This window comes from Agelaius tricolor, unplaced genomic scaffold (genome assembly GCF_023055355.1).
Source record: "Agelaius tricolor isolate 1412-34295 unplaced genomic scaffold, bAgeTri1.0.p SCAF_36, whole genome shotgun sequence".
NCBI classification, from domain to species: Eukaryota; Metazoa; Chordata; class Aves; order Passeriformes; family Icteridae; genus Agelaius; species Agelaius tricolor.
In genome coordinates this window covers 5,227,234-5,248,630 of record NW_027269296.1, presented here as the reverse complement: position 1 = coordinate 5,248,630, position 21,397 = coordinate 5,227,234, and the positions used below count along the sequence as shown (strand labels likewise).

At 55.1% G+C, this 21,397-nt stretch overlaps 2 protein-coding genes across 3 annotated transcripts; one reads left to right on the top strand and one right to left on the bottom strand.

Moving 5' to 3' along the window:
• Nucleotides 1-6: 6 nt before the first annotated feature.
• On the bottom strand, nucleotides 7-10,373 carry LOC139602981 (discoidin, CUB and LCCL domain-containing protein 1-like). Its single transcript, XM_071453332.1, is given in 16 exon segments — nucleotides 7-522; nucleotides 1,004-1,120; nucleotides 1,287-1,324; nucleotides 1,476-1,566; nucleotides 1,756-1,848; nucleotides 1,964-2,132; nucleotides 2,221-2,342; nucleotides 3,041-3,235; nucleotides 3,354-3,391; nucleotides 3,531-3,664; nucleotides 3,831-3,903; nucleotides 4,089-4,140; nucleotides 4,597-4,734; nucleotides 6,921-7,142; nucleotides 9,807-10,137; nucleotides 10,140-10,373. Coding segments are annotated over 16 exon segments (2,436 nt in total). The 3' UTR covers nucleotides 7-133.
• On the top strand, nucleotides 10,322-21,190 carry GMEB1 (glucocorticoid modulatory element binding protein 1). 2 transcript variants are annotated; one of them, XM_071453335.1, is made up of 10 exons: nucleotides 10,322-10,459; nucleotides 11,858-12,018; nucleotides 12,948-13,030; nucleotides 13,978-14,102; nucleotides 14,897-15,000; nucleotides 15,412-15,566; nucleotides 16,688-16,816; nucleotides 17,509-17,646; nucleotides 18,689-18,811; nucleotides 19,876-21,190. In XM_071453335.1, exons 2-10 carry the CDS (start codon nucleotides 11,891-11,893, stop codon nucleotides 20,580-20,582), a joined length of 1,692 nt encoding a protein of 563 aa, XP_071309436.1. In that variant the 5' UTR covers nucleotides 10,322-10,459; nucleotides 11,858-11,890; the 3' UTR covers nucleotides 20,583-21,190. The 2 variants fall into 2 exon arrangements, with proteins under 2 accessions (XP_071309436.1, XP_071309437.1); XM_071453336.1 differs by lacking the exon at nucleotides 10,322-10,459 and adding an exon at nucleotides 10,758-11,086.
• The last annotated feature ends 207 nt before the right edge of the window (nucleotides 21,191-21,397 follow it).

The following is a 21,397-nucleotide window of genomic DNA, read 5'->3' as shown; positions in this document are numbered from 1 at the left end:
CATATCTGTCTTTCTGTATATAAAGCATATATTTACATACGATTACTTTTTAAAAGCCCACTGCTAGCGCGGGGAAGGTCCTCCTTTACACGCTTTCCCCCCTGCCCAGTACCGTGCTGCTGTACTCCCCTCCTCACAAAGCTTCGTGGTACACGTGTGCGAGGGGACAGTGCCTAGGCCACCCACGGGACCCCTCAGAACAGGGGGTGCCAGTCCCCTCCACCGCAGCTGGCAGCTCCCCGGGCCGCAGGGCAGGGGTCTGGTACTGCACCGGGCAACACCCGGCAGGTCCTGTGATGATGCAAGTGTTGCGGTGCATCCCGGCAGGCTCCGGCTCACTGAATGGCATGGCGTACTCAGGCTCTGGAGGCAGTGGCTCCGCATACTCATTGTGCTTCCCTGGGACGTCGTAGTGGTTCAGGACCAGTGGTAGAGTGTAGCCCTCTTCTAAGAGTGGCTTGAAGGTGGAGGGACCTGTCTGGCTGCTGGGGTTCACCTGCACCAGGTCTGGCTCAGTGTACTCTGAAACAGGGAGGCTGCCATGTCAGAAGGGTGGGTGGTGGTGCTGCAGCAGAGGTGGGTGAGGTGGGTTGAAAAACTGAGCATGTTTGGACTTTCAGGGATAGAAAAACTGCTAAAACCCACCCAACACAGGGTACCCACATTGGGTATGGAGACCCAATGATGGAGACCCCACATTCCCTTGCCACACCACAGAGAGGGGCTCCTGCTATCCCCAGCCACCCTCCAGTGCCAACAGCTGTAATTGAGGTGGACTACTACTACTACTACTACTACTAAATAATGTGTGGTGCTATTACAATAAATGATAATAATTAATTATAATAATTAAATGGGCATGTCTAATTTATCAGGGCCTTCTTGTTGCACAGGTCCATGATGCAGGAGGGGTCCGACCAGAATGGGGAAAGAGGTACAATTGGGAAGATTCGGCTCCAGCTCTGGGCTGAGAGACCAGTTCCTGCCCTGATGTCCCTGTTACCTGGCGAATGGGTCCAGCTGAGGTCCCCTGGTGTGGGGGCCATGGGGAAGGAGGCCAGGCTGGGGGCTGGCAGGCTCTGCAGGGAGCAGACCTGGCTCGACTCCAGCTTGGGGTACCCTGGACAGAGAGAGGAAACCCTCGGTTGTCACAGACTGTCACCTGGACGTGCAGGTGGCCCTGGGGCGTGGAACAAATCCAAGCTTGGCAGCAGCATCAGTTAAACCAGCTGCACCCCATGGCACACAGACCCCTGATTCTGGGGAGGAGTTGTGAACCCTTTTACCTTTTGTGATCCCGCAGTTCAGCTCCACTGCTGACTTCCTGCCAAGGGGAGATGCAAGATGAGACAAGAGGTCCCAGCTACCCTGCACCCACCACCACCTATCTCCTCACACCCATTGCCTTAGGGGCTGAATCTGGGGAGGTGATGCTGAATCCCCCAGGGCAAAGCAGGGGACAAGGCAGGACCAACCTCTTCCTGTGGCAGAGGAAAGCCAGAAGCAGGAGGCAGGAGCAGAAGAGCACAAAGCCTCCAATAAGCAGCATCACCAGCAGTGTGGAGCCTAGGGAGGGAGGGCAGTGTCAGTGCCCTGGACCCCCATCCCACCCCTTTGCACCCATGAGTGCCAGAAGCCCACCTGGGGCCACTAGAGGAGGAAAATGTGTACCCACGGTGGGATGAAGCCCCAATGGCACCTTGAACACCAAAAGACAATGCTGCACCCCAAGGACAGCCCCTCCATGGCACCCACCTGCCTTCTCCGGGTCCAGGGCAATGCCAGGGATGGGGGTGCGGCTGGCTGGGTGGCTGGTGGCCTCAAGCACCTCCTTGGGGACACTGGGCACTACAGGACAGAGCAGGGACCGTGACTGTGGAACCACCACAGGTTGCACAGGAAGGTGAAGGTCCCAGGAGGATGTTTCAGATATGGGGGTGTGAGCTCCTGTGGAGGGTCTCACCATAGGGACGGGGTATGCGGACCCGTGCCAGCTGGCAGCCCATCAGGGCCACCTTCAGGGCAACGCGCTGGTGCCAGCTCTGCGGTGTGACACGGATGTAGCGGGCGACGATGGGGGGGATAAAGGCATTAGAGACCTCCCCTTGGCTGTCAGCATTTCCTTCAAACACCTACCGGAGAGGGTGAAGAGGCACCAGTGGCTAAATATCCACTGGCAGGGGGTCTCGGCCTGCTCAGGGATATTCTCCACATGCCCACCTTGTCCTCCTGACCACTGCTGCCTCTGTAGGGTCTCCAATTCTTCCCGTCGCGGCTAGAGGAGACATGGTAGGACGTCACGTAGTAGTCATGCTGCTCCGAGGAGCCCTTTGTGATGATGCCTGTGAATGCAGGAGGGAGTTCCCTGCTGTCAGTTAGGGGTTGCGGGGCTGGGAAAAGGCTGCCCTCTGCCCCGCTGCCCTCTTCTCCCAGCTGGAATGGCCCTTTATCTCTGAGATACTCAAGACCCAGCTGGGAAAGGACCAGTAGGGCAGGACACGTCACCTGGCAGAGGGGGATCCTTCTGACCCTGGGAGGGGATTTGGGTGGCAGATTTCAGTGTGGGACACTCTGGTCTGCCCCCACAAACTGATAACCTCCAGCCCCAGCTGCTAGCCCTGCATTCCTCCCTCCTCCAGCCTCTGTCTGGACAATGTTCCCATTTTCCTCGCTGCGGTGGCCAGTCGCTGGCACACAAAGCCCCTGCTTTTGGCAGGCTCGAGCCGCACAAAAGATGCTCACTGGCACCAGATGCAAGAGCATAATATTAACTTGTTCATCCCAGAAATGGCTGCAGATGAGGGGGCAAAGGAACAAAAGGAGGACAGGAGCAGCCGGAAGGGCTGGTGTGCTCTGCATCCCTGTTTGCACCAGTAAAACCATGGCACAATGAACTCCAGTGTATCCTGGGAGTTATGGAGGTGCAACTGCCCTGGGCATTTTTGTGGGGATCAGTCAAGCTGGCACAGCGGGAGGACAGTCATCAGGGTAGCATGGGGACACAGGCAGCTGTTGTCCCCCTTTGATGGCCAACTCTCACCTGTGACATTCCTTCGGGTGCCCAGGTCCAGCTCCAGCCAGGCAGCCTTGGCACCGGGTTCGGCTGCCCAGGAGTGGCCAGTGGTGCTAAGTGCTGCCCGTTCGGCCACCCAGGCTCGGTCCTGGCCCAGCACGTCCACCTCATGCCACCAGGACGAGGCATTGAAGGTGACCACCTCCAGCACATCATCACAGGCTGGGGACAGGAGACAGCACACTGGGAACCTGGAAACCCCAGCTAGGCACAGGGGAGTGGCAGCAGGTCTGACAGCTAAAATCCTGCCTTAATTTCAAGGGTAATGGGAAAAAAATACCTTTGTGGAATACAAGTCGCTTCTCAGAGAGAGATCCCCTGTGTGGAAGAAAGCAGGGGGAGCATCAAACAGGGTGAACAAACCCTAGGGTCTCTGAGGGGTGGCAATTTCCCAGTGTCAATGTGGGTGGGTCCTGCAGCTCCACGGGGGGTGCAGCCCCAGCCACTCCTCACCCACCTTTTGGAGCGGAGCCCATTGGCAAAGGCCGACTCATAGAGAGTGATCCCCTTCTCTCGGGACAGGGTGACCTGCCCTCCCAGCTCATCCGCAATCACCCCAGCATGCACAGCTGCCTTGCACAGCACCGATGTCTGCAAGGAGTGGGGAGTAAGGGCAGCCCCCCAGAGCAGGCCCGAGCACCCCGTGGGGCACCCCAAGGCCACACTCATCACCTCTGGGTTCCTGAGGGTGACAAGCAGTGGCCACACGTGCTGTGGGGACCATCCCCAGCAGGTGCACTATGGTGCCCACACTTACGTCCCGGTAGCCCTGGCTCGGGTTGCCCCAGATGTCCCCATGGATGTCCTTGCAGCCCGCAGGGCAGTACACACTGAAACACATGGTAGGCAGTGGGTCAGGGCTCCCTCCCATCCAAACCCCCTCTTCATACCCACTCTGCTCCCCATCCCACCGGAGCTGTACATCAGGAGAGGGATGGGGATGAAACCAGGACTGATAGGGAGCCCTGCAGCAGGGGACACCAAAATGGGACCATTCCCCACCCTGACCACTCACCTGATGTACTCCTGGGTGTAGTGAGTGCCTCGAACTAGGCAGGAGATCAGGTCTGCAAGGCAGGAACACCCCAGGGTAAGGGACCCCCACCTGCCCCACAGCACACACCCACATCTGCCTCAGGGCACTCCATTCCCCTTCCCAACTGAATCCTGCTCCTCATTTGGGTTCTGCCCTTCATGCCCCCATGTCTGGAGGGGCAGGGAGGGATGGCCCCTTGGTCCCTGCAGCCATTGGCCCCATGGCACAATCTATGCTGCCTGTGGCTCTGTCTGACATTGGGGTGCCACCTGACTTGGGGGTTCAGGGTTCTCAAAGGGGTCCCAGCTGGCTATATGGCCTGCGGGTCTCCCACATTTGCCCCCAGCCAGGGAGAACACGGAAGTTCGGGAGCTCAGGGCAACGGAAGCTCATCCTGGGGTCAGCAAGGAGCATGCTTCACATCCCTGCATGGGCCGGGACACATCCCAGGGGTGTCTCTGCATCCCAGGGGTTGCTGCCCCCATACCTGGGTGCTGTGAGGTGGCATAGGACACAAGGAGGCCTCGTCCCGAGCGGTGGCTGGTGCTGTTGAACAGGACGGTCACAGTGCTGGAGTTTGTCACCAGGAGTGGGGCAGAAGGGACGGAGTTCCTGCAGTAGGGCCCTGCCAGCAGGGATGGCACCAAGGAGAGGATTTGGTGTCCCTGGAGACACACTTCAACACTTGGACCCAAGGACTTCATCTCCTCTGGCCTGGCCCTCGCCAGGGCCAGGGGGGCTCAGGCATTTGGGCTGTGCTCAGGGTGGTCCCAGAGTTGTTCCACGTCCAGAGTGGCCTATCCCCACCAGAGTGCTGAAGGGTGGTCCCATGAAACATGGACCCATGCCAGGCTGGTCCCATCTTGAAGATGGTTTCATGTTTTGGGATAGTCCCACACCCAGGGCGGTCCCAGGCCAGGGCAAGATCATGACAGGATGGTCCCATGCCCAGGCTGGTCCCAGCCCCAGGGTGGCTCCATTGCCCTCATTGGGCACCTGCCACCACATCCCTCACTGCAGGGACTGGTACACATGGCATCACCCCTCAGGACCCCAAAATGGGAGCTGTGTCCTTGTCTCCTCCACATGCCCCCTTTCATAGGTGCTGCTGAAGCTGCCTCCTAAATTGCCCCCTCCCCCCATTTAATCCACATTAATTTGCAATTCTATCTCCCTGACTAAAACTTCGGCTTAGCAGGCAGGCGGATTCCTTAGGGACATCTCTGGTTCCAGCTGGGGACAGAATGTGGCCCCAATCCCTGGACTGCCACCACCCCCTGTCCCTCACATCGCTCTGCTCTGTATCATGCCTATCACTTGGGCCTCTGGACACACAGAGGTGTTTTGAGCAAATGCCATCGTTGTCCTGGGGACAGGGAACTGTGTGCCTGTGTTCCCCTGGGGCTGCTGGTGACACCTCCTCCTGTGCCTCAGTTTCTCCACCCTGACCCACACCCTCATCCTGCCTGGGTCATATTGAACCAGGAGGTCGATCCCAGGGGACGTGGGACACATGTGCGCGCAGAGATCTCACATATGTGATACAACTGAGGTCTGCACAATATGCAGATGAGATGCAGATAAGCCCCATGCAGATTTCCCTTCCACTGGTTGCCAGATGGCGGCGCTGCCCTGGGTCACTGGTGCCACCTCTGTAAGGATCTCGGTGATACCCTGGGAGCTGGGGACCCCTCAGCTGAGCCCCAGAGGCTGCCACCCCCATGGAGACCCTGCCACATCCCAGCAGAATCAGGCCAGGGGCCAGACACCAGCTCTGAGTCACGGAAGGAGCCCACAGCCTCTGCCTGCTCCAGCCGCTTCCCAGAAAACATCTGGAACTTCTCAAGGACCAGTGTCAGCCACGGGAGAGGGAGTGGAACCCAAACTCTGTGTCATGCTGGTATGGCTCTGGTGGCACCCAAAGGGTCTGTGGGTGCCCGGCCACCTCCCCCAGCCCCCCAGGAACATCATCTGGGAGTCCCCCCCCCTTTCCCACATTGCTGTATCTCAGCATGGGGCCAGGATGTCTCTTAGCTTTGGGGACAATTATTTCCCTGAGGCCACAGCAGAGGGGATGGGGACCAGGGACCTTGCGTGCTGTAACCCCTTTGGGGACCAGCCCAGAAAGAGTGAAAGCCCTGAAGAACAGGGAAAACTCCCCATCCCATGGATCCAAGCCAGCTCCTTTTGATCCTGTATTTCCCATTGCATCTCCTGTCCAGCCCCTGCCCCTCACCAGCGCTGCTTCTCTATCCCACCCCACTACTCGATGCTTCCCCCACCCCCAAGATGTTTTCCTCAGCATTCGTCATGTTCCCAGTGCTGCCAAATCCCTCCAAGACCATTAAATCTGTCTGGGAAAATCCTGGAAGTGTTTGGGCAGTGGCTGGGCTGACAAATTAATTATTCAGTGGCTGCATCTGGTCCCAGCTGGGCAGTTTCCCCCCAAGCTTTGCAATAATCATCTCCTTGGGTACCCACCTCCTCAGATATCCCCATTTGCAAATATTACTCTCCTTCTGTATCCTCCTCCTTGGATATTGACCCTTATCTTTGGATATCCCCACCCCCACTATTTGGGTATCCCCTTCCTTGGATATTTCTCTTCTTTGGATAACCCACTCGTCACATACCAGATACCCCTTGTCCTCTGATATTCCCCTCCTTGGATACTGCCCCATTTGTTTACCCCCCTCCTTAGATATTCTCCCTCCTCATGATGAAATCAGCTAAAACCCCAGATTTTCCTGATATTCTCCCTATCCACAACATTGTATCACCCTTGTCTCCATTCTCCCAGGACCCCCTTACCGTAGGCAGTGCCGGTCTGGGGGTCAGCGAGCAGCAAGGAGCTGTGGGCACAGTGCTCTGAGGGCTCCAGATCCACATCCCCAAATGCCAGGAGTAGGGAGGAGCCCGGGGGGGCTTGGAGCCGCCAGCAACACATGGTGTGGTTGGGATACGTGCCCGGGTAGTTCTTGGAGCTCAGGGTGCCACTGTGGGGTGTCAGCAGCGTGTGGCCACAGCCGTTTCCTGCAGACGCACCAGGGATAGTGCTCAGACAGGCTGTTCCCTGCCTCAGTTTCCCCCCTTGGTGAGGCCCCCAGAACAACCCCTGGGCACCTGCAGCCTCTTCAGATGTTTTCCTCATCCAAAGCATTATTTTCTGGTGGCTTTTCTGGATGCTCTTGGCACTGGGAACTGTCCACAGGGGGATCCAGGGATGAAGCTGCCATAGCTTCCCCCACAGCCACCAAGCATGACCCTCTACCTCCAGCTCCTCTACGTCCTCCAGCCCAGGACAACCCCAATTTGGGGGGATATAAAAGGATTCAAGGAGAGAATATCCCCACTTCATGGGGCTGTACAGCACTGAGCAGCCCCAGGAACCCCTGACTGCAGCCTTGACCTTGAGGATAACCTTGGGCAGCTGCATCCCCATTGCATCCTTCTCAGGGTGATGCCAGACCCACCACGAAAGGGGCTTTTCTCTGGGCTCACTGCCTCTGGGCATGAGGGAATATCCTTGAAATAAGCTGAAAGCATCAGGCATTGAGACCTGGCCATAATTTCTGGGCAGAATTGGGGTGCAGGGAAAGGGGGAAAGCACCACTTAGCCGCACTGTGTGGGCCAGGCGTTTGTAGGGGTCCAGTGCTCAACACCTCCTCCTCACATCCCCCAAAAGCTGTTGCTCCTGCCAAGCATAATCCTGGCACAGCCAGAAAGAAAAGGGATGGTGGGCATAGAATTGCCCAGCCTCGGCTCCCCTTGCTGTTGCTGGGAGACAACACAAAGCGCCAGCAAGGGAAAATCCTACAGGAATAAAAACCAGGGGGCTGGCAGTGAAAGATGCCAGCCCCAGCACAGAGTGCCCTCCTCCCCAGCCTGTGGGAAGGGCTTGCATCTAAACTGGGGGAGGTTTATTCTGTGGGACTGGGAGAAATCACCAATTTTTCGCCTTTCTGGGCACTGTCCACTGACAGAACAGAGCTGGGAAGGATCAGGCCCTCCAAGAGTGGGGGGTGGGGGGACAGCGGGGACCCCAGGGCTGCCAGTACAATAGCTCCCAGAAGGGATGCTCTGCTGGGGGAGACAAATTTGGGGTATTTGGGGGGAGTTTCTAGCACAGAAAGTTGAAGCCACTGGGATCTGCATGGAAAACCCTCTATGGCCAGGACAGCTGCACATGTGAGCCCAACTGGGGGGTCTTGGATGGATCCCCCCAGCTCTATATCCATACTGGTAGTGCAGAGGAGCTGAGGGGACCCATTCCGGAAAAAAACCCATCCTAGGAAAGGAAATCTTTGTTGAAAACATCCTGAGTGTGACCAGCGCGTGTCGAGAGGGAATGCCAGAGATAAACTGAGAGATGCAGCACTCCTGGGAATTTGGCTCCAAAGATGATACCGAGGGGCCAGGAAGAGCCAAGACAGAGCCACAGGGGACTTGCCCCCAGCCAGAGAAACTTTACTCCCCTCCCAAAAAATGTGAAAACTGGATTTCCGGTGGGCGAGGGTGAACTCAGCGGGGCCCCGCTGGGATCATTCCTGCCAGGGATTTGTTTGTTTTCTCACAGGATGCAAGAAAGACACAACAGGGCGATGCTCCGACAAAAGCCCGGCACATTCCTGCCTCTGAGGTCATGCTGCTGGCCCCGGGAAAGCTCCCCCGTGTCCACCAGTGGGTTGGGGATCCGGTGGAAACCCGTTGCATGATGTGCCCCAAACCACACTTTCTGAGTGGGAACGTACTGGGATTCTGCCTCCAGTGATCCCAGCCTGTTCCCGTGCCTCAGTTTCCCCTCGAGGATAATGCTTTGGATGACCCATTGTTGTTTCCTCGCTCTTGGATGAGCTGGGGACGAGTGACACCGGGAAACATGAACTTTGGGATCACGTTTGGGTGAACATTTCTTCGGGGTCGTCCTGGACCCCGCGGCTACAAATTCTCCCGGGAGCGGCATTCCCGGGATGGAGGCCACTGCCCGGCTCTGCACGTAAACCCCAGCGATCCTCTTAACCCGTGGATTAGGGGTTCCTCGGGAAAGCCCTGCAGGCGGGATGGAGCCGAACGCGGGACTCTCGGGACCCCCGGCGTAGTCGCCACCGGGGACAGGGACAGAGAGAGCTGGGGGGGCTGCGGGGAAAATGGGCTGGTGCAGGATCGGCGTGATGCGGGGGTGGTGGGAGCAGGGACAGAGCTCGTCCCCTCCGGAACCGGAGCAGAGGGATACTGGGGACCCCGTCCCGGACCAGTACCAGGACAGACGGAGGGCGGGGACCCCGTCCAGTCCGGTACCGGGACAGAGGGATGGCGAGGATCCCGTTTGGGTTCGGTACCGGAGCAAAGGGACGGCAGGGACCCTGTCCCCGGGTCGGTACCGGGACAGAGGGATGGCAGAGATCCCGTTCAGGAAAAGAACCGGGGGCAGGCGCACCACGACGACCCTGTGCCGGTGTGGTCTGCTCTGGTCACAGCGGGGAACTGTTCCCGTGAGCCCATCCTGATTCGATCCTGGTCCAGACACAGCGAAGAGCCCGTCCGGTCCCCTTTCCCAGTCCCCATACCGCACCAAGTTCCGGTCCCATCCCAGCGAGCGAAGCAGAAACTCCGACGGTACCGGTGGGAGTGGGGCTCCCGGTGCCGCGTCCCGGTGTGGGATGTCCCGCTGCCGGTGCTCCGCAATCAGCACTCACCGTCCTGTGCGCCGGCCGAGCGCAGCCCCAGAGAGCCGAGCAGGAGGCAGTGGCGGACCAGCACCAGCGCCCCCGAGGCCGCCCCGCCGCCCGCCCGCATCCTCGTCCGTCCGCCGCCACCCTGGCCCCGCCAGGGCTCCGCAGCGCCGTCGCCCCGGCCACGCCCTTCTCCGCCCTGCCACGCCCATTGGCTGTCGCCGCCCGACCCCGCGTCACCATTGGTCGGACTCGTTGTCAGTCGACCGGCACGCACGGCAGGGGCAGTGGGAGATTCGGCAGGCCGGCCGTGGGAGGTCCCGGTGGTCCCGCCGGGGCTGGCTTGGGGCGGGGCGGGAGATGCCCGGTAGTGCGTTCCACGACTCGTTGCTGTGACCAGGGGGGAGCGAACTTCGCCGTGACAGCCCCACCGGCAGCTCCTGGCTTGGGCTGGCGGGTGAAGCCGCGAAGGCGATACTGCCGGCGGCCACCAGGGAGCAGCAAAACGCCGCGTGCTTCACCGGTCGGCCCCTTTAAGGCAGGCGGCGGCCGGAAGTGCTGGCGGCCGAGGCCGCGGCGGGCACTGCGCATGCGTTGCTGCTGCCCGGCCCGCCTCCCCCCTCCCCATCCCCCCGTTCCCCCGTCCCACAGCCCCCGGTTTCGGCCGCTCGCCGACGGTAAGGCCCAGCTGGCGCCGCGCTACGGGGGCCGGGAGGGGCCATGCGGCGCGAAGGGGCGGGGCGGGAGGGGGCCTGGCCCCGCCGAGAAGGGAGGGAGGGGTCGCCGCCGTACGTGCCGCCGCCGCTGCCGCGAGGGCGGGCGTCGCGCGCGCGCCGCTCGGGGTGGGGGGGGGTGGGGGGGGGGGGAGGGCAGCGGGGGCTAGCCAGCGCCGTGGGGAGGGGGGCCGAGGCCACGCCCCCTCCCCCGGGCTGGCCACGCCCCTTCGCCGCCGTGCGCGCCGCGGGGTGGTCCCGTGGGTCCTGTGTCACGTGACCTCTCGACCCCGGCGCGGGGGAGGCTGCGACCTCCGACCCGCAGCCCGGAGACCCCGCGGGGGCCAGGGGGTTCTCTTGTGTAGCTTCCCCCTTCTCCTTTAAGGCCTCGGCGTGATCGCCGCCGCGATTTGTCCGTGTCCTATTGACCCCCCCCCCCCGCGCCAGATATCCTGGCGAAGCTCTGCCGTCTCTCGAGGGGTCCCGGGTGGCTCTGTCTGTCCCCCGGAGCGGGATGAGGTGTGGGAAACCGCGGGAGTCCCACGCCTGGAGCCGGGTGGATGCGTGGCCCCTGTGTCGGCGGCTCCCCAGGTTTGTCCTGGTGTATCCCAACCAGGGGATACTGAAACCCCCGTCACTCGCCAGGAGATCCTGACCTGAAATCTCTGAGATTTACATGGGATATTGAGAAGAAATTGTTCCCTGTGAGAGTGGTGAGGCCCTGGCATAGGTTGCCCAGAGAAGCTGGCTGCCTCTGGATCCCTGGAAGTGTCCAAGGCCAGGCTGGATGGGGCTTGGACCAACCTGGTCGAGTGAAAGGTGTCCCTGTCCATGGCCAGAGGTGGGACGAGATGAGCTTTCAAGTTCCTTCTTACCTGAAACATTCCACGATTCTGAGACTGGCTTTCCCAGCAGCTTGTAGACCTCAGGCTTGCAGGGACGATGTCCAGCCGCACACTGTAACCAAACCACCTCTGTGCCTTGTGCACAACCATAGGCACATCCCCTGGGAGTGCAGCTTCTCCGGGACCCCCTGTCAGGTCCTCCTGTGTTAACACCACACCTTGACACCAGCTTCTCCTGGGAAGGATCATCCACAGGCATGTTCCTGGTGAGGGAGCAGAGCATGCCAGGGTGGACCAGAGCATTCCAGGGGTGGCTGGAGGCACTGATGTCCAGGGCCAGTGGGAGAAGCTCTGTGTTGAAAACACACTCTTGCCAAAACCCACCAATGTGGGTCGGTTCCTTGGTGCCAGGTTGGGGGTTCAGAGCTGGAGAGAGCTGCTGGCTTGGGAGTTATGAGTGGGATGACACTGGGGGGATCTGCCTCTGGGATCTGTTCCCAACTCTTGTGATCCACAGGGAGGAGAAAACCTTGCCACGTTCATGTGAGAGATGGCGAATGCCGAGGTGAGCGTCCCTGTGGGTGATGTGGTGGTTGTACCAAGTGACGGGAATGAAGGGGAGAGCCCGGAGGATACCAAAACCCAAGTGATCTTGCAGCTCCAGCCAGTGCAGCAAGGGTGAGTAGGATGGTACTACCTGGAAGGTGGGATGGGGGGGAGCCCTGTGTGTTTTCATGGTGTGGGTACAGAGTGTGACTGTGTTTTCCAGATGTGTGTCAGTTTTGTGCCATGAAGGGGAGAGAGAAAATACAACAGATTAAATCTTTTGTGTGTATGGTTGTCATGGGGCCTCTGAGGGCTGAAATTGTCCTGCAAGGCTGTGTTGGTGCAGTGCTCCCAGATTGTGGAAGCAGAGCTGTCCCAGTCTCTCTCTTCCTTCTCCAATCCCCGGGTTGGTTTTTGCCCCACTGCAGCTGCTGGATGTGGTGGTCTGTGTGTTCAGACCTTCATGTGCCACTGTGCCAGCTCTCTCCTAAAATAATCCTCTTCTAAAATAAAGTGGGACTGGGATGTGGAGGGAATTTTGTAGCTCCCTGGCAGCTGCTGCAGAGAGTGGCTTCATCTTCACCCTGGATCAATCAGGATGGAAAAAAAAAACTGGCTCTAATTTGATAATATTTGCAGGGGCAGGATGGCTGTGGGCCTGACAGTAGCTTCCCTTTGTGGTCATCTGTGTTGCAGTGTCACATAGGGCTGGAAGAGAAATCCTAGGACACTGGGCTCTGCTTCCTGTTGTTGAGGGTGACCAAGGGCAGAGGAAAAGGCACAGGGAAGCCTGAAGAGCTGCCTCAGTGGTGCTGGCAGAGTGGAGGGTGGGATGACAGTACTGGGAATGCCTCTGCATCTATCAGCCCTTGGGATTATTAATGTTTTGTTGTATTGGCGTTCACCAAAAAATTCCAGGTGATTGCAACTGTATCAGACAAAATTAATGTCCCTTGAGGACAGGTAAAAAGAAACTTACTGATTTTTTTTAACCCTGTGCTGTGAATCCTAATTTCCCATGATTTATATAGTTTGTTTATGGATGGGTGCTTTCACCACAGGATTTACCAAGAGGGCTCCGAGGCCAGTGCCGCTGTGGTGGCCGTGGAAACCCACACCATCCACAAGCTGGAAGAAGGGATTGGTGAGTTCCCACTTGGTGTGGATGAATCCCCTCCTGTGCAGGGCTGGTTTTCTCCACTTCGCTGGGCTTCTTTATGGCTCTGCCCCTGCAGATGCTACTTCCCAGGCATGGATGTGGGTAAAGGGGCTGGGCTTACTCTGGAATAAGAGTCTGCTGTTACTGCTTGGTCTCAAAGTCCTGGTAGTGAGATCCTGGCTCTCCTTCAATGAATGGTAAGGGCTCCCATGGGGTCCAGGGGAGCCGGGATGTCACCCTAGTCCTAGTGTCCAGACACTGGCAGCAAGAATGATAGTGATGAGGATGTGGTGACTGAAGCATCAGGCTCTGGTTGTGGGGTCTTTGCTGAACCAGCCGTCCAATGGTTTGGATTGGATGTTCATAAGAACTGAGCAGGTTGGCTCCAACTGCTCTCTCCCATCCTGAGCAGTGTGTGGAAAAAGGCTCCTGTCAACGGATGCTATCAGTAGATCTTGACTCGAGTTCTGCTTTCTGTGTCATTTTGGGTCTTTTGGCAGGATTAGCAGAAACTCTGCACATGAAGAGAATATATTATCAGTAAATATCTGATATCGTTGCTAAAGAGATACCAGAGCTGCAAGAATCTGAGAGATATCTGTGCTTCAAATTTTAAACCATTTTGTTGCTACTAAGATTGTTCTCATTGACACCTCCCCCCTTACAGATGCGTTGGATTTCTGATTTCATGTTTCCTTATAGATGAGCTTCATTTGGGGCCAAATATTATACCAAAAAGCAGATGCCAGTTGCTGTTAGAGTTAATCTGAACTAACTCTGAGAAGATGGAGAGGACTGATCCTGAACTGGGATCTGCCCCTTTTTTTGGTTTCCCAAGTGCAGGTCTCATAACCTCTGAGCTTTCAGCTCCCGCCTTGTGGGATTGGAGCCTCTTGGGTGGAAAGTTTCATTTTGAGCCATTCCTCCCTCAGACCCCAGCACCCTTGAAACGAGTGAGGAAATCGAGATTGCCTATCCCATCACCTGTGGGGAGAGCAAAGCCATCCTCCTTTGGAAGAAATTTGTCTGCCCAGGAATCAATGTCAAGTGTGTGAAGGTAAAGGAGAAACTCACAGTGGATTCCTTTCTGCTCTTCCTGTGTGCTGGTTGGCCTCCACAGGAATTCCTTAGTTTTTGTGTTTCATCCTGAGTCCTTGGATTGTTGGTGCCAAAGTTGTTTTTTCATGGGGAGAAGCATGGAAAGAGTGGATTAAAGAGGGAAGGATATCACCCTCTTCATATTTCAGTGGTATTTGCCCTTGAGGAAGGATTGAAGGCAGGCAGGAGATATGTGTTGAGATCTGGCAGAGCTTTGCCTCCTCCCTTTTCCTTGGTGTCCTGGTATTCCATCTCTGTCACTTCCTTGGCTAGCAGGTTGCATTGAGAAGGGAAATCTTGATGTTACCTTTTCCCACTTGAGAGCATGGCAGTTTGACAGCCAAGCCCCTTGTGCTCCTGCCCCTCAGCAGGAGCTACTCAAGTCACTGGAGCAGGGCAGAACGGATGCTCAAGGGAAGACCTGTGTCAGCTGGATGCTGCTGGGCCATTGGATGTAACAGAAACCTCCTGTAATGATCTCCAAAATGACCCTACATGTTCATAGGAGATTATTTGGTTCATATAAACCCCTTCAGGGCTGTTTTTGGTTAGGGCTGTGAATGCCTATGGTTGGCAGGTCATCCCTACAGACATGCTTCCTGGAGCTGTGAGCATTGCTGTGCCCAGGGGATCAAAGCTGGGAGGGATCTGAGAAGCAGCTCCTCTCTCTGGGTGGAAGTAGGGGCTCAGATGAGCTGTATTGGATGTCCCAATCCTCCCTGTTTGCTGAGCCTTTGCTTGTCTTGTTGCCAGTTCAATGACCAACTGATTAGCCCGAAGCACTTTGTTCACCTGGCTGGGAAGTCTACCCTGAAGGACTGGAAGCGAGCCATTCGCCTTGGAGGAATCATGCTAAGGTATTTGACCCCTGTCCAGCTTCAGAGCTCCACCCCTGCAGCTGCAGGACCCCCAGCAGGCATTTTGTCTGCCTTGCAGTCCCCAGGAGGCCTCTTGGAGGCCCACAGTACCTGCAGCTTGCAGAGATCCTGGCTCCATGATGTGAGGGTCAGGATCCCTCACCCTGGACAGAAGTGGCGTTGCCTGGGGAACCTGGGGTGGAACAGGACTGAAACAGTGTGTGTGAAGCTGGGAGTCTCTTGTGTTTGCCATTTGAAAGCCTTGCAGGAGATTTGTTGGGTGCAGAGTGGCCTGGGGATCTCCCTTTCTCTTTCCTTCCTATGACCATAGCATTCCCAGGTGGAATACTCCCTTTTGTCTCTAGGCTGAGATTTGAACTGAGCCTGATTCTATCCCCACTCCCTGCACAGGAAGATGATGGATTCAGGGCAGATTGACTTCTACCAACATGACAAAGTTTGCACCAACACCTGTCGAAGCACCAAGTTTGATCTCCTGATCAGCAGTGCCAGAGCACCAGTACCGGGGCAGCAGAGCGTGGTGCAGACTCCAACCTCAGCCGATGGTAGGAAACCAGTTACCAATGCCATGGGAACTTTCCTCTGATGCTCCTCTCCCTCCTATATGCATTTTACACCTTCTTCCCGAGCACATCAGGGCAGTCCCACCAGGAGATTGCTCTGGTTTCTGGAAAGGAAAATGCTTCTTGTGTCTGTTTGGAGAAGTCTTGGCAGCATCTGTCAGGGGACTCTGTTCTGCGGGACAGGGAAGGTTGGAAAACAGCTGGCATCAAGAAGCTGCTTTCCAGAGAGGCAGCCTTCAGAGCCAGGAGAAGGATTGAGAGCCTTGCAGGGATCTTTGTTCTGGGATCATCATGGGAGCAAACACTTGTGAGAGCTTGCACAGCATTTTCTGATATATTTCCCATTTGTGAGTCTGTTATAAAGGCATGAATTGGTCTCAGGAGTGAATTTAGAAATGCTGTCCTCCTACAGAACATCCATGAACAGGATGTGGTGGTTGGACATGATTTGAGTGTCATTCCAGCTGTAAGTTCTGAGTGATCCTGTGCTCCAGATCAGATATTGATCTCTTTGCTGTGGTTAAGGGAGAAGACTATTCCCAACTGTACCCCACTGTTAAGCTGGGTGGGTTACATTTCTCTGCCCTTGGGTGGGTGACATGGCAGAGTTGTCCATAGGCTAAGGAGAATCTCTTGGAAAGCACCATAGCCAATTTACAGTGGCTGCACATTGGTAAGTCCCAAATTTGATCCTGAAATTTAGAATTGGGTCAGATCCATTTCCCTTTAATAAACCAGCTGCGACGCCAGCTCCATTTCATGAGGGATTAGGGGTGCAGAGTTTCCTGTGGATGATGCAAGGGGAGAAGGGTGGCTGGGCTGAGCCTTATTTGTTCCCTTCTTTACTCTGATCTCTTTCTGCTCCCTTGAGCCAGGACTCCACTGTGCAAGGCACATGATTTTCCCTCCAGAAGCTCCAGAACTTTTCACAGTCACAGTTCCAATGAGAAGCAGCAATACTTACTTTTGACTGGTTTGGTTGAAAGAAGCCAAGCACAAACCTTACCCAAAGAGTGAAAGAGAGCCTGAGGAGGGCTGAGGGGGTTGGGAAGCAAAGCAGGGATTCAGGCTGTCAGAGGGTGTTGATGGGGGCTTTCTGTCAGGGAGCATCACCCAGATTGCGCTGTCGGAGGAGAGTATGGAGGAGGGGATAGAGTGGAACTCGGCTCTGACAGCTGCCGTCACCATGGCCACTGAGGAAGGCATGAAAAAGGACACGGATGAGATTTCAGGTAAGCTTAGGCTGCTTGTTCGGTGTTTTCTTCCCCTCTCCTCCCCTGTTACATTTTTGGAAACCTAAATCTTGCAAATAAGTAAAGTTTGGGCAATGACAAAGCTGTCCCTCAGCCTCTTGGATCTTCAGGATTACCCAGGCATTCAGGCTTTCTGCCAGTGGAGCTCCTCACCACTGCAGGACTTTGGCCCTGGCCTCATGGCTGATGGATAATCCCTCAGATCAGATGTTACTGGTTGCATTGAGGGGCTTTTCTGTTTTATTCAAAGGATGTGAAACATCTGCCAGCCTGGAGCCAGGCAGGAACCAACAAAGAGTGGAGTAATGTTTGTTCTCTGTCAACTCTGTTCTGTGTCTCTCTGGCCTTCCACCCTCTTGTATCAGTATGGAAGCTTAGCTAGAATTTCCTCATATGATGATTTTAAGCTTTGCATCTTGCAAAAATGTGAAATGTTGCCTTGGAAGTCATGGACTTGCTTAAAAACCTATTCCTGATTTGCTGCCTGAGTCTATTTTACTTGGTTTGGGGTTGGTTATTTTTTTCACATGTCCTGTCCACCCCAGTAGCCAAGCTACCTTGCAAAGGTAGTCACCTTGAAAAGATACATTTGCCTTAGAGGTTTAAGGTGACCCTGTGGGAAAAATGCCAAATGCTTGTATATGTTGACTTTTCCTCCTCTTTTGTGCCAGAGGACACACTGATGTTCTGGAAAGGAATAGCTGATGTGGGGCTGATGGAAGAGGTGGTGTGCAACATCCAAAAGGAAATAGAAGAAGTCCTAAGAGGTGTGCAGCAGCGGTTGGGTCAGTCTCCCTTCCAGATGACAGGTAGGTTGTGAGGAAAAAGCCTCAAAAGGGCAGTTGCAAGCAAAAAAAAAAAAACAGTGCTAAGGGTCCATTCCACCATGTGAAGCTGGTGAGTCAGGATGCAGAGTGAGTTCCCACTCATTAGCTGAGTTGTGGGAGCATAGTCTGTGTTCTCAGCCTGCCCAGCTGTGAAGTGGCTTTGCTTCAAAGCACAAGGATACACCATTCCCTCCTGTTCCCTGAGCAAAGTGACCCTGGCAGCTTGCTCGGACCATCAGATGACTGTGTTCACAGCTCCCAGCCCTGATGGAAGCTTTCCCAGAGTCACTTGGACTGGAGTTACTGAAACACTTCTCTGTGACACTGCAGGCCTAAACAGGTCCTGCCCCCTCACTTCTTCTCTGCTTTTACTGGTGCCAGAAAACCTGTTTTGGGGGCTGAACCAAATGAGGGAAATTATCTGGGTTAAAAATAAATTCCCCTCCCCTTTTTAGGGTTATTTTTAACTTGTAACAGGCTCCCTAATCTGATTTGGCACATGCCCCTGTGAACACCTCTTGTTGATGCTCTTCCTGGGAGAACATACATGTAGCCACAAACTTCATTTTACCCAGGATATATTTTAACTTTGGGCTGGTGCATCTTTGTGTCTGATAGGTGTCAGGTTTCGGGAACTATGAGTAATTGAAGTCAGTGGATTATAACAGACATTTTGCACAGCTTTCTGCGGAGCTTGGCATGTTAATGACACTGTCAGGAGCATGGGGGTGATGGTTTGTAGGTGGAGAGCTCGTTTGTATCCCTGTGATTGCAAATTACACTTTCATTTGCAGCAATTAGGAGCTGCTTGAGTGACACAGCTCTGTCAAATTTGCTTTATCATGTGAATGGGATGATTTAATCCTGGGATGTCAGAAGGATGAGGGAGTTGAGTTTCCTTTTTTTTCAGCTAGCCTTTGTGAAAGAACAGAGAGAGTTTTAAAAAGTAGTAGAAAATATTTGGTGCAACAGGAGCATCTTTTGAGTGCCCAAATCTTAACATCCCTGTGCCCCTTCCTTGGAGATGCTGCAGTCCTGAACAACGTCGCCCATACATTTGGCCTAATGGACACAGTCAAGAAGGTCCTGGACAACAGGAAAAACCAGACAGAGCAAGGAGAGGAACAGTTTCTTTACACACTGGCAGGTAAAGGGGCCTAACAAGAGTTCACATCCTGCTGCTACTCTTGGGAATGGACATGACTTTCCTTTTCCTCAATTAATTAGGGTTAGTCTTCAGAACAGGCTGCCCCAAAACAAGTGCATCCCAGTCCTTTTCTGTCCTAGGGCTTGAATGAAATTTCCTCTCTCCCCTGTCTCGCAGAGAGCAATTGCTTGGGACTTTGGACAACTCAAAGTCTGTGCCCTTTGCTGCAGTGGGGGTGCTGCAGGCATCAGTCCAATTCCCTCAGGATTAGGGACAGGACCTGCCTGCTCAGCGCTGTGCCATGATCACCTGAGCCGTGGACAGTACTGTGCTGTACCCAAGCTAATAAGCCTCTCTGAGTATGTGGTGCTGAGCTTCTGCTTGTCTTAGCTATCAGGGCTATCTTCTTGTCTTATAGTGCTATTGGGTATCCTGCTAAGTTTTCTCTGAGCTGAAGCCACTGACTGACCTGGGATCCCCAGAGCGGCTCATTGGATGTGTCTCCCTCCTCACCATGTACTGTAGGATCTGTTGTTATCTGAGATGTCCTAGTCCCCTGCCCTGGATAAATGAGGTCACTGTGCTACTTCTGGCTCCCAGTGTTCCCACTAATAAGTGTTGAGGAGGATGTTTCATTGACCCGGCATCCTGCTGGCTGTCCCCAGTGCAGGTGCTTGGCTCCTGGGGAGGTGACCCAGCCAAGCTCAGGAAGCAATTCCAGCTGCCTGGGGGGGTTTATCCACTCTCCCTTGCAGGTGGGTTTTAGCTTGTGGGGAGGAGAAATGTCCATCTCCTTGTCAGTAGGAGTAGCCAACACGTATGGAATGTTACCTGTGTCTTACCCAGGCGCTGGCAGCTGGAACGTTGACCAGGTCTATGTAGGTGGCAGGAGAACCTAGCCTTTTCCTTCAGTGCCATTTGATCTCAAGGGAGAAGCCAAGATCAGGCTCACTGGGTGGTTGGGTGACCTCCTGTCACAAACCTGGGAATGATGGTTGGTTCTGGAGCCCCAGGAGCTCCTACTTACCCTGGCGTGACATGTTGCTCAACTATTCCCTATGCAGACCTGGAGCGGCAGCTGGAAGAACAGAAGAAACTTGCCAGGGACCAGAAGACCAAGTCTCAAACCATCCAGAATGTAGTGCTGATGCCCATGAGCACTCCCAAGCCTCCGAAGAGACCCCGTCTGCAGCGCCCAGCCTCCGCTACCATCCTCAGCCCCTCCACCCCCATCCAGCAGCCTCAGTTCACTGTCATCTCCCCCATCGCCATCGCGCCCGTTGGACAACAGTTCTCTGTGGGAAACATCCCAGTGGCAACCCTCAGCCAAGGCTCCAGCCCAGTGACTGTTCATACCTTGCCGTCTGGCTCCCAGCTCTTCCGATATGCCACCGTGGTTTCATCCTCCAAGACCAGCTCCTCGGACACCGTCACCCTGCACCCGTCCTCCAGCCTGGCACTGCTGAGCTCAGCAGCCATGCAGGACACCGGGGCCCTGGCCAATGTGGCGACCATGGTCAACCCTGTGGAACTAGTGGCCATGGAGTCTGGCATCACTTCCACCATCCAAGCTGTGGAAGGCACCTCGGACGATGGGCAGACCATCATAGAGATCGACCCGGCGCCGGATCCTGAGGCGGACACAGACGAATCAGAGGGCAAAGCTGTGATCCTGGAGACAGAGCTGAGGACTGAGGAGAAAGTGGTGGGAGATGTGGAAGACCATCAGCACCAGGTCCATAATGTGGAGATTGTGGTCTTGGAAGACTAGTGGGGAAGGCAAGCATCAGTTAGAGGAAGAGTTGGGAATTAGTTTTATTTCAGGCTTTTTTTTTAAGCATCTTTTCCAGCCACCCCGGTTGTTACCATGGATATTTTCATTGTACTATATATATATATATATATATATATATATATATATATATGTATATGTATGTAAAAAGTTTGGGTTTTTTTTGTTTTGAACAAAGCTGGAGAAACACATGAGACATGGATAAGGCTCCGTCTCTGTGGAGCACTGAACAATACCACCCATGGCAGGGTCAAGGAGAGACTGGATCTCTGCTGGACAACCCAACCAGGAGGAACTAGCCATGCCTCAGTGCTTCTGCTCCAGGGCTGCCCTGGCCTGGAGACTTTATTTGAGAGACAATAACACTTGAGTATGGATGTGGCTGTGAGAAGGGGTGACGGATTTGGGGTGGAACAGGTACCTCATTTGTATTTTTATTTTCCCCAGGAAAAGGGAATTCCGTCAGACCCTTCACTGTCACCTTAAATGGGATTTTTTATTGTTTTTCTTGCTTTGAGGAGGCCGACAGTACAATGAATTTTCTGTCCATGTTCTCCTCCTCCACACAAATTGTTTTTAAATCTCTATTTTTTTGTATTTGTTTGCTCTCTCCCTTCCCTTGTCCAGATTTCCCAGCTGCAAAGCCCTGGGACCTTCTCTCAGGGTCCCTGTATCCCAATCCCTCCTCTTCCCATGGCACTTTTCCCCCATCCCTTTCCCTGCCTGGCAAGGCTCGGTGCTGCAAATGCCACTTGAATATTCCAAGATCACTTCAGCCTTTTGTATAAGGCAAA

Excerpts from the sequence above, each read along its gene's own strand:
- GMEB1 (XM_071453335.1), top strand. The coding sequence starts at position 11,891 with ATGGCGAATGCCGAGGTGAGCGTCCCTGTGGGTGATGTGGTGGTTGTA. Across the intron at positions 17,647-18,688 it reads GTCTCCCTTCCAGATGACAG|ATGCTGCAGTCCTGAACAAC; the intron begins GTAGGTTGTGAG and ends CCTTCCTTGGAG. Across the intron at positions 18,812-19,875 it reads GTTTCTTTACACACTGGCAG|ACCTGGAGCGGCAGCTGGAA; the intron begins GTAAAGGGGCCT and ends TTCCCTATGCAG.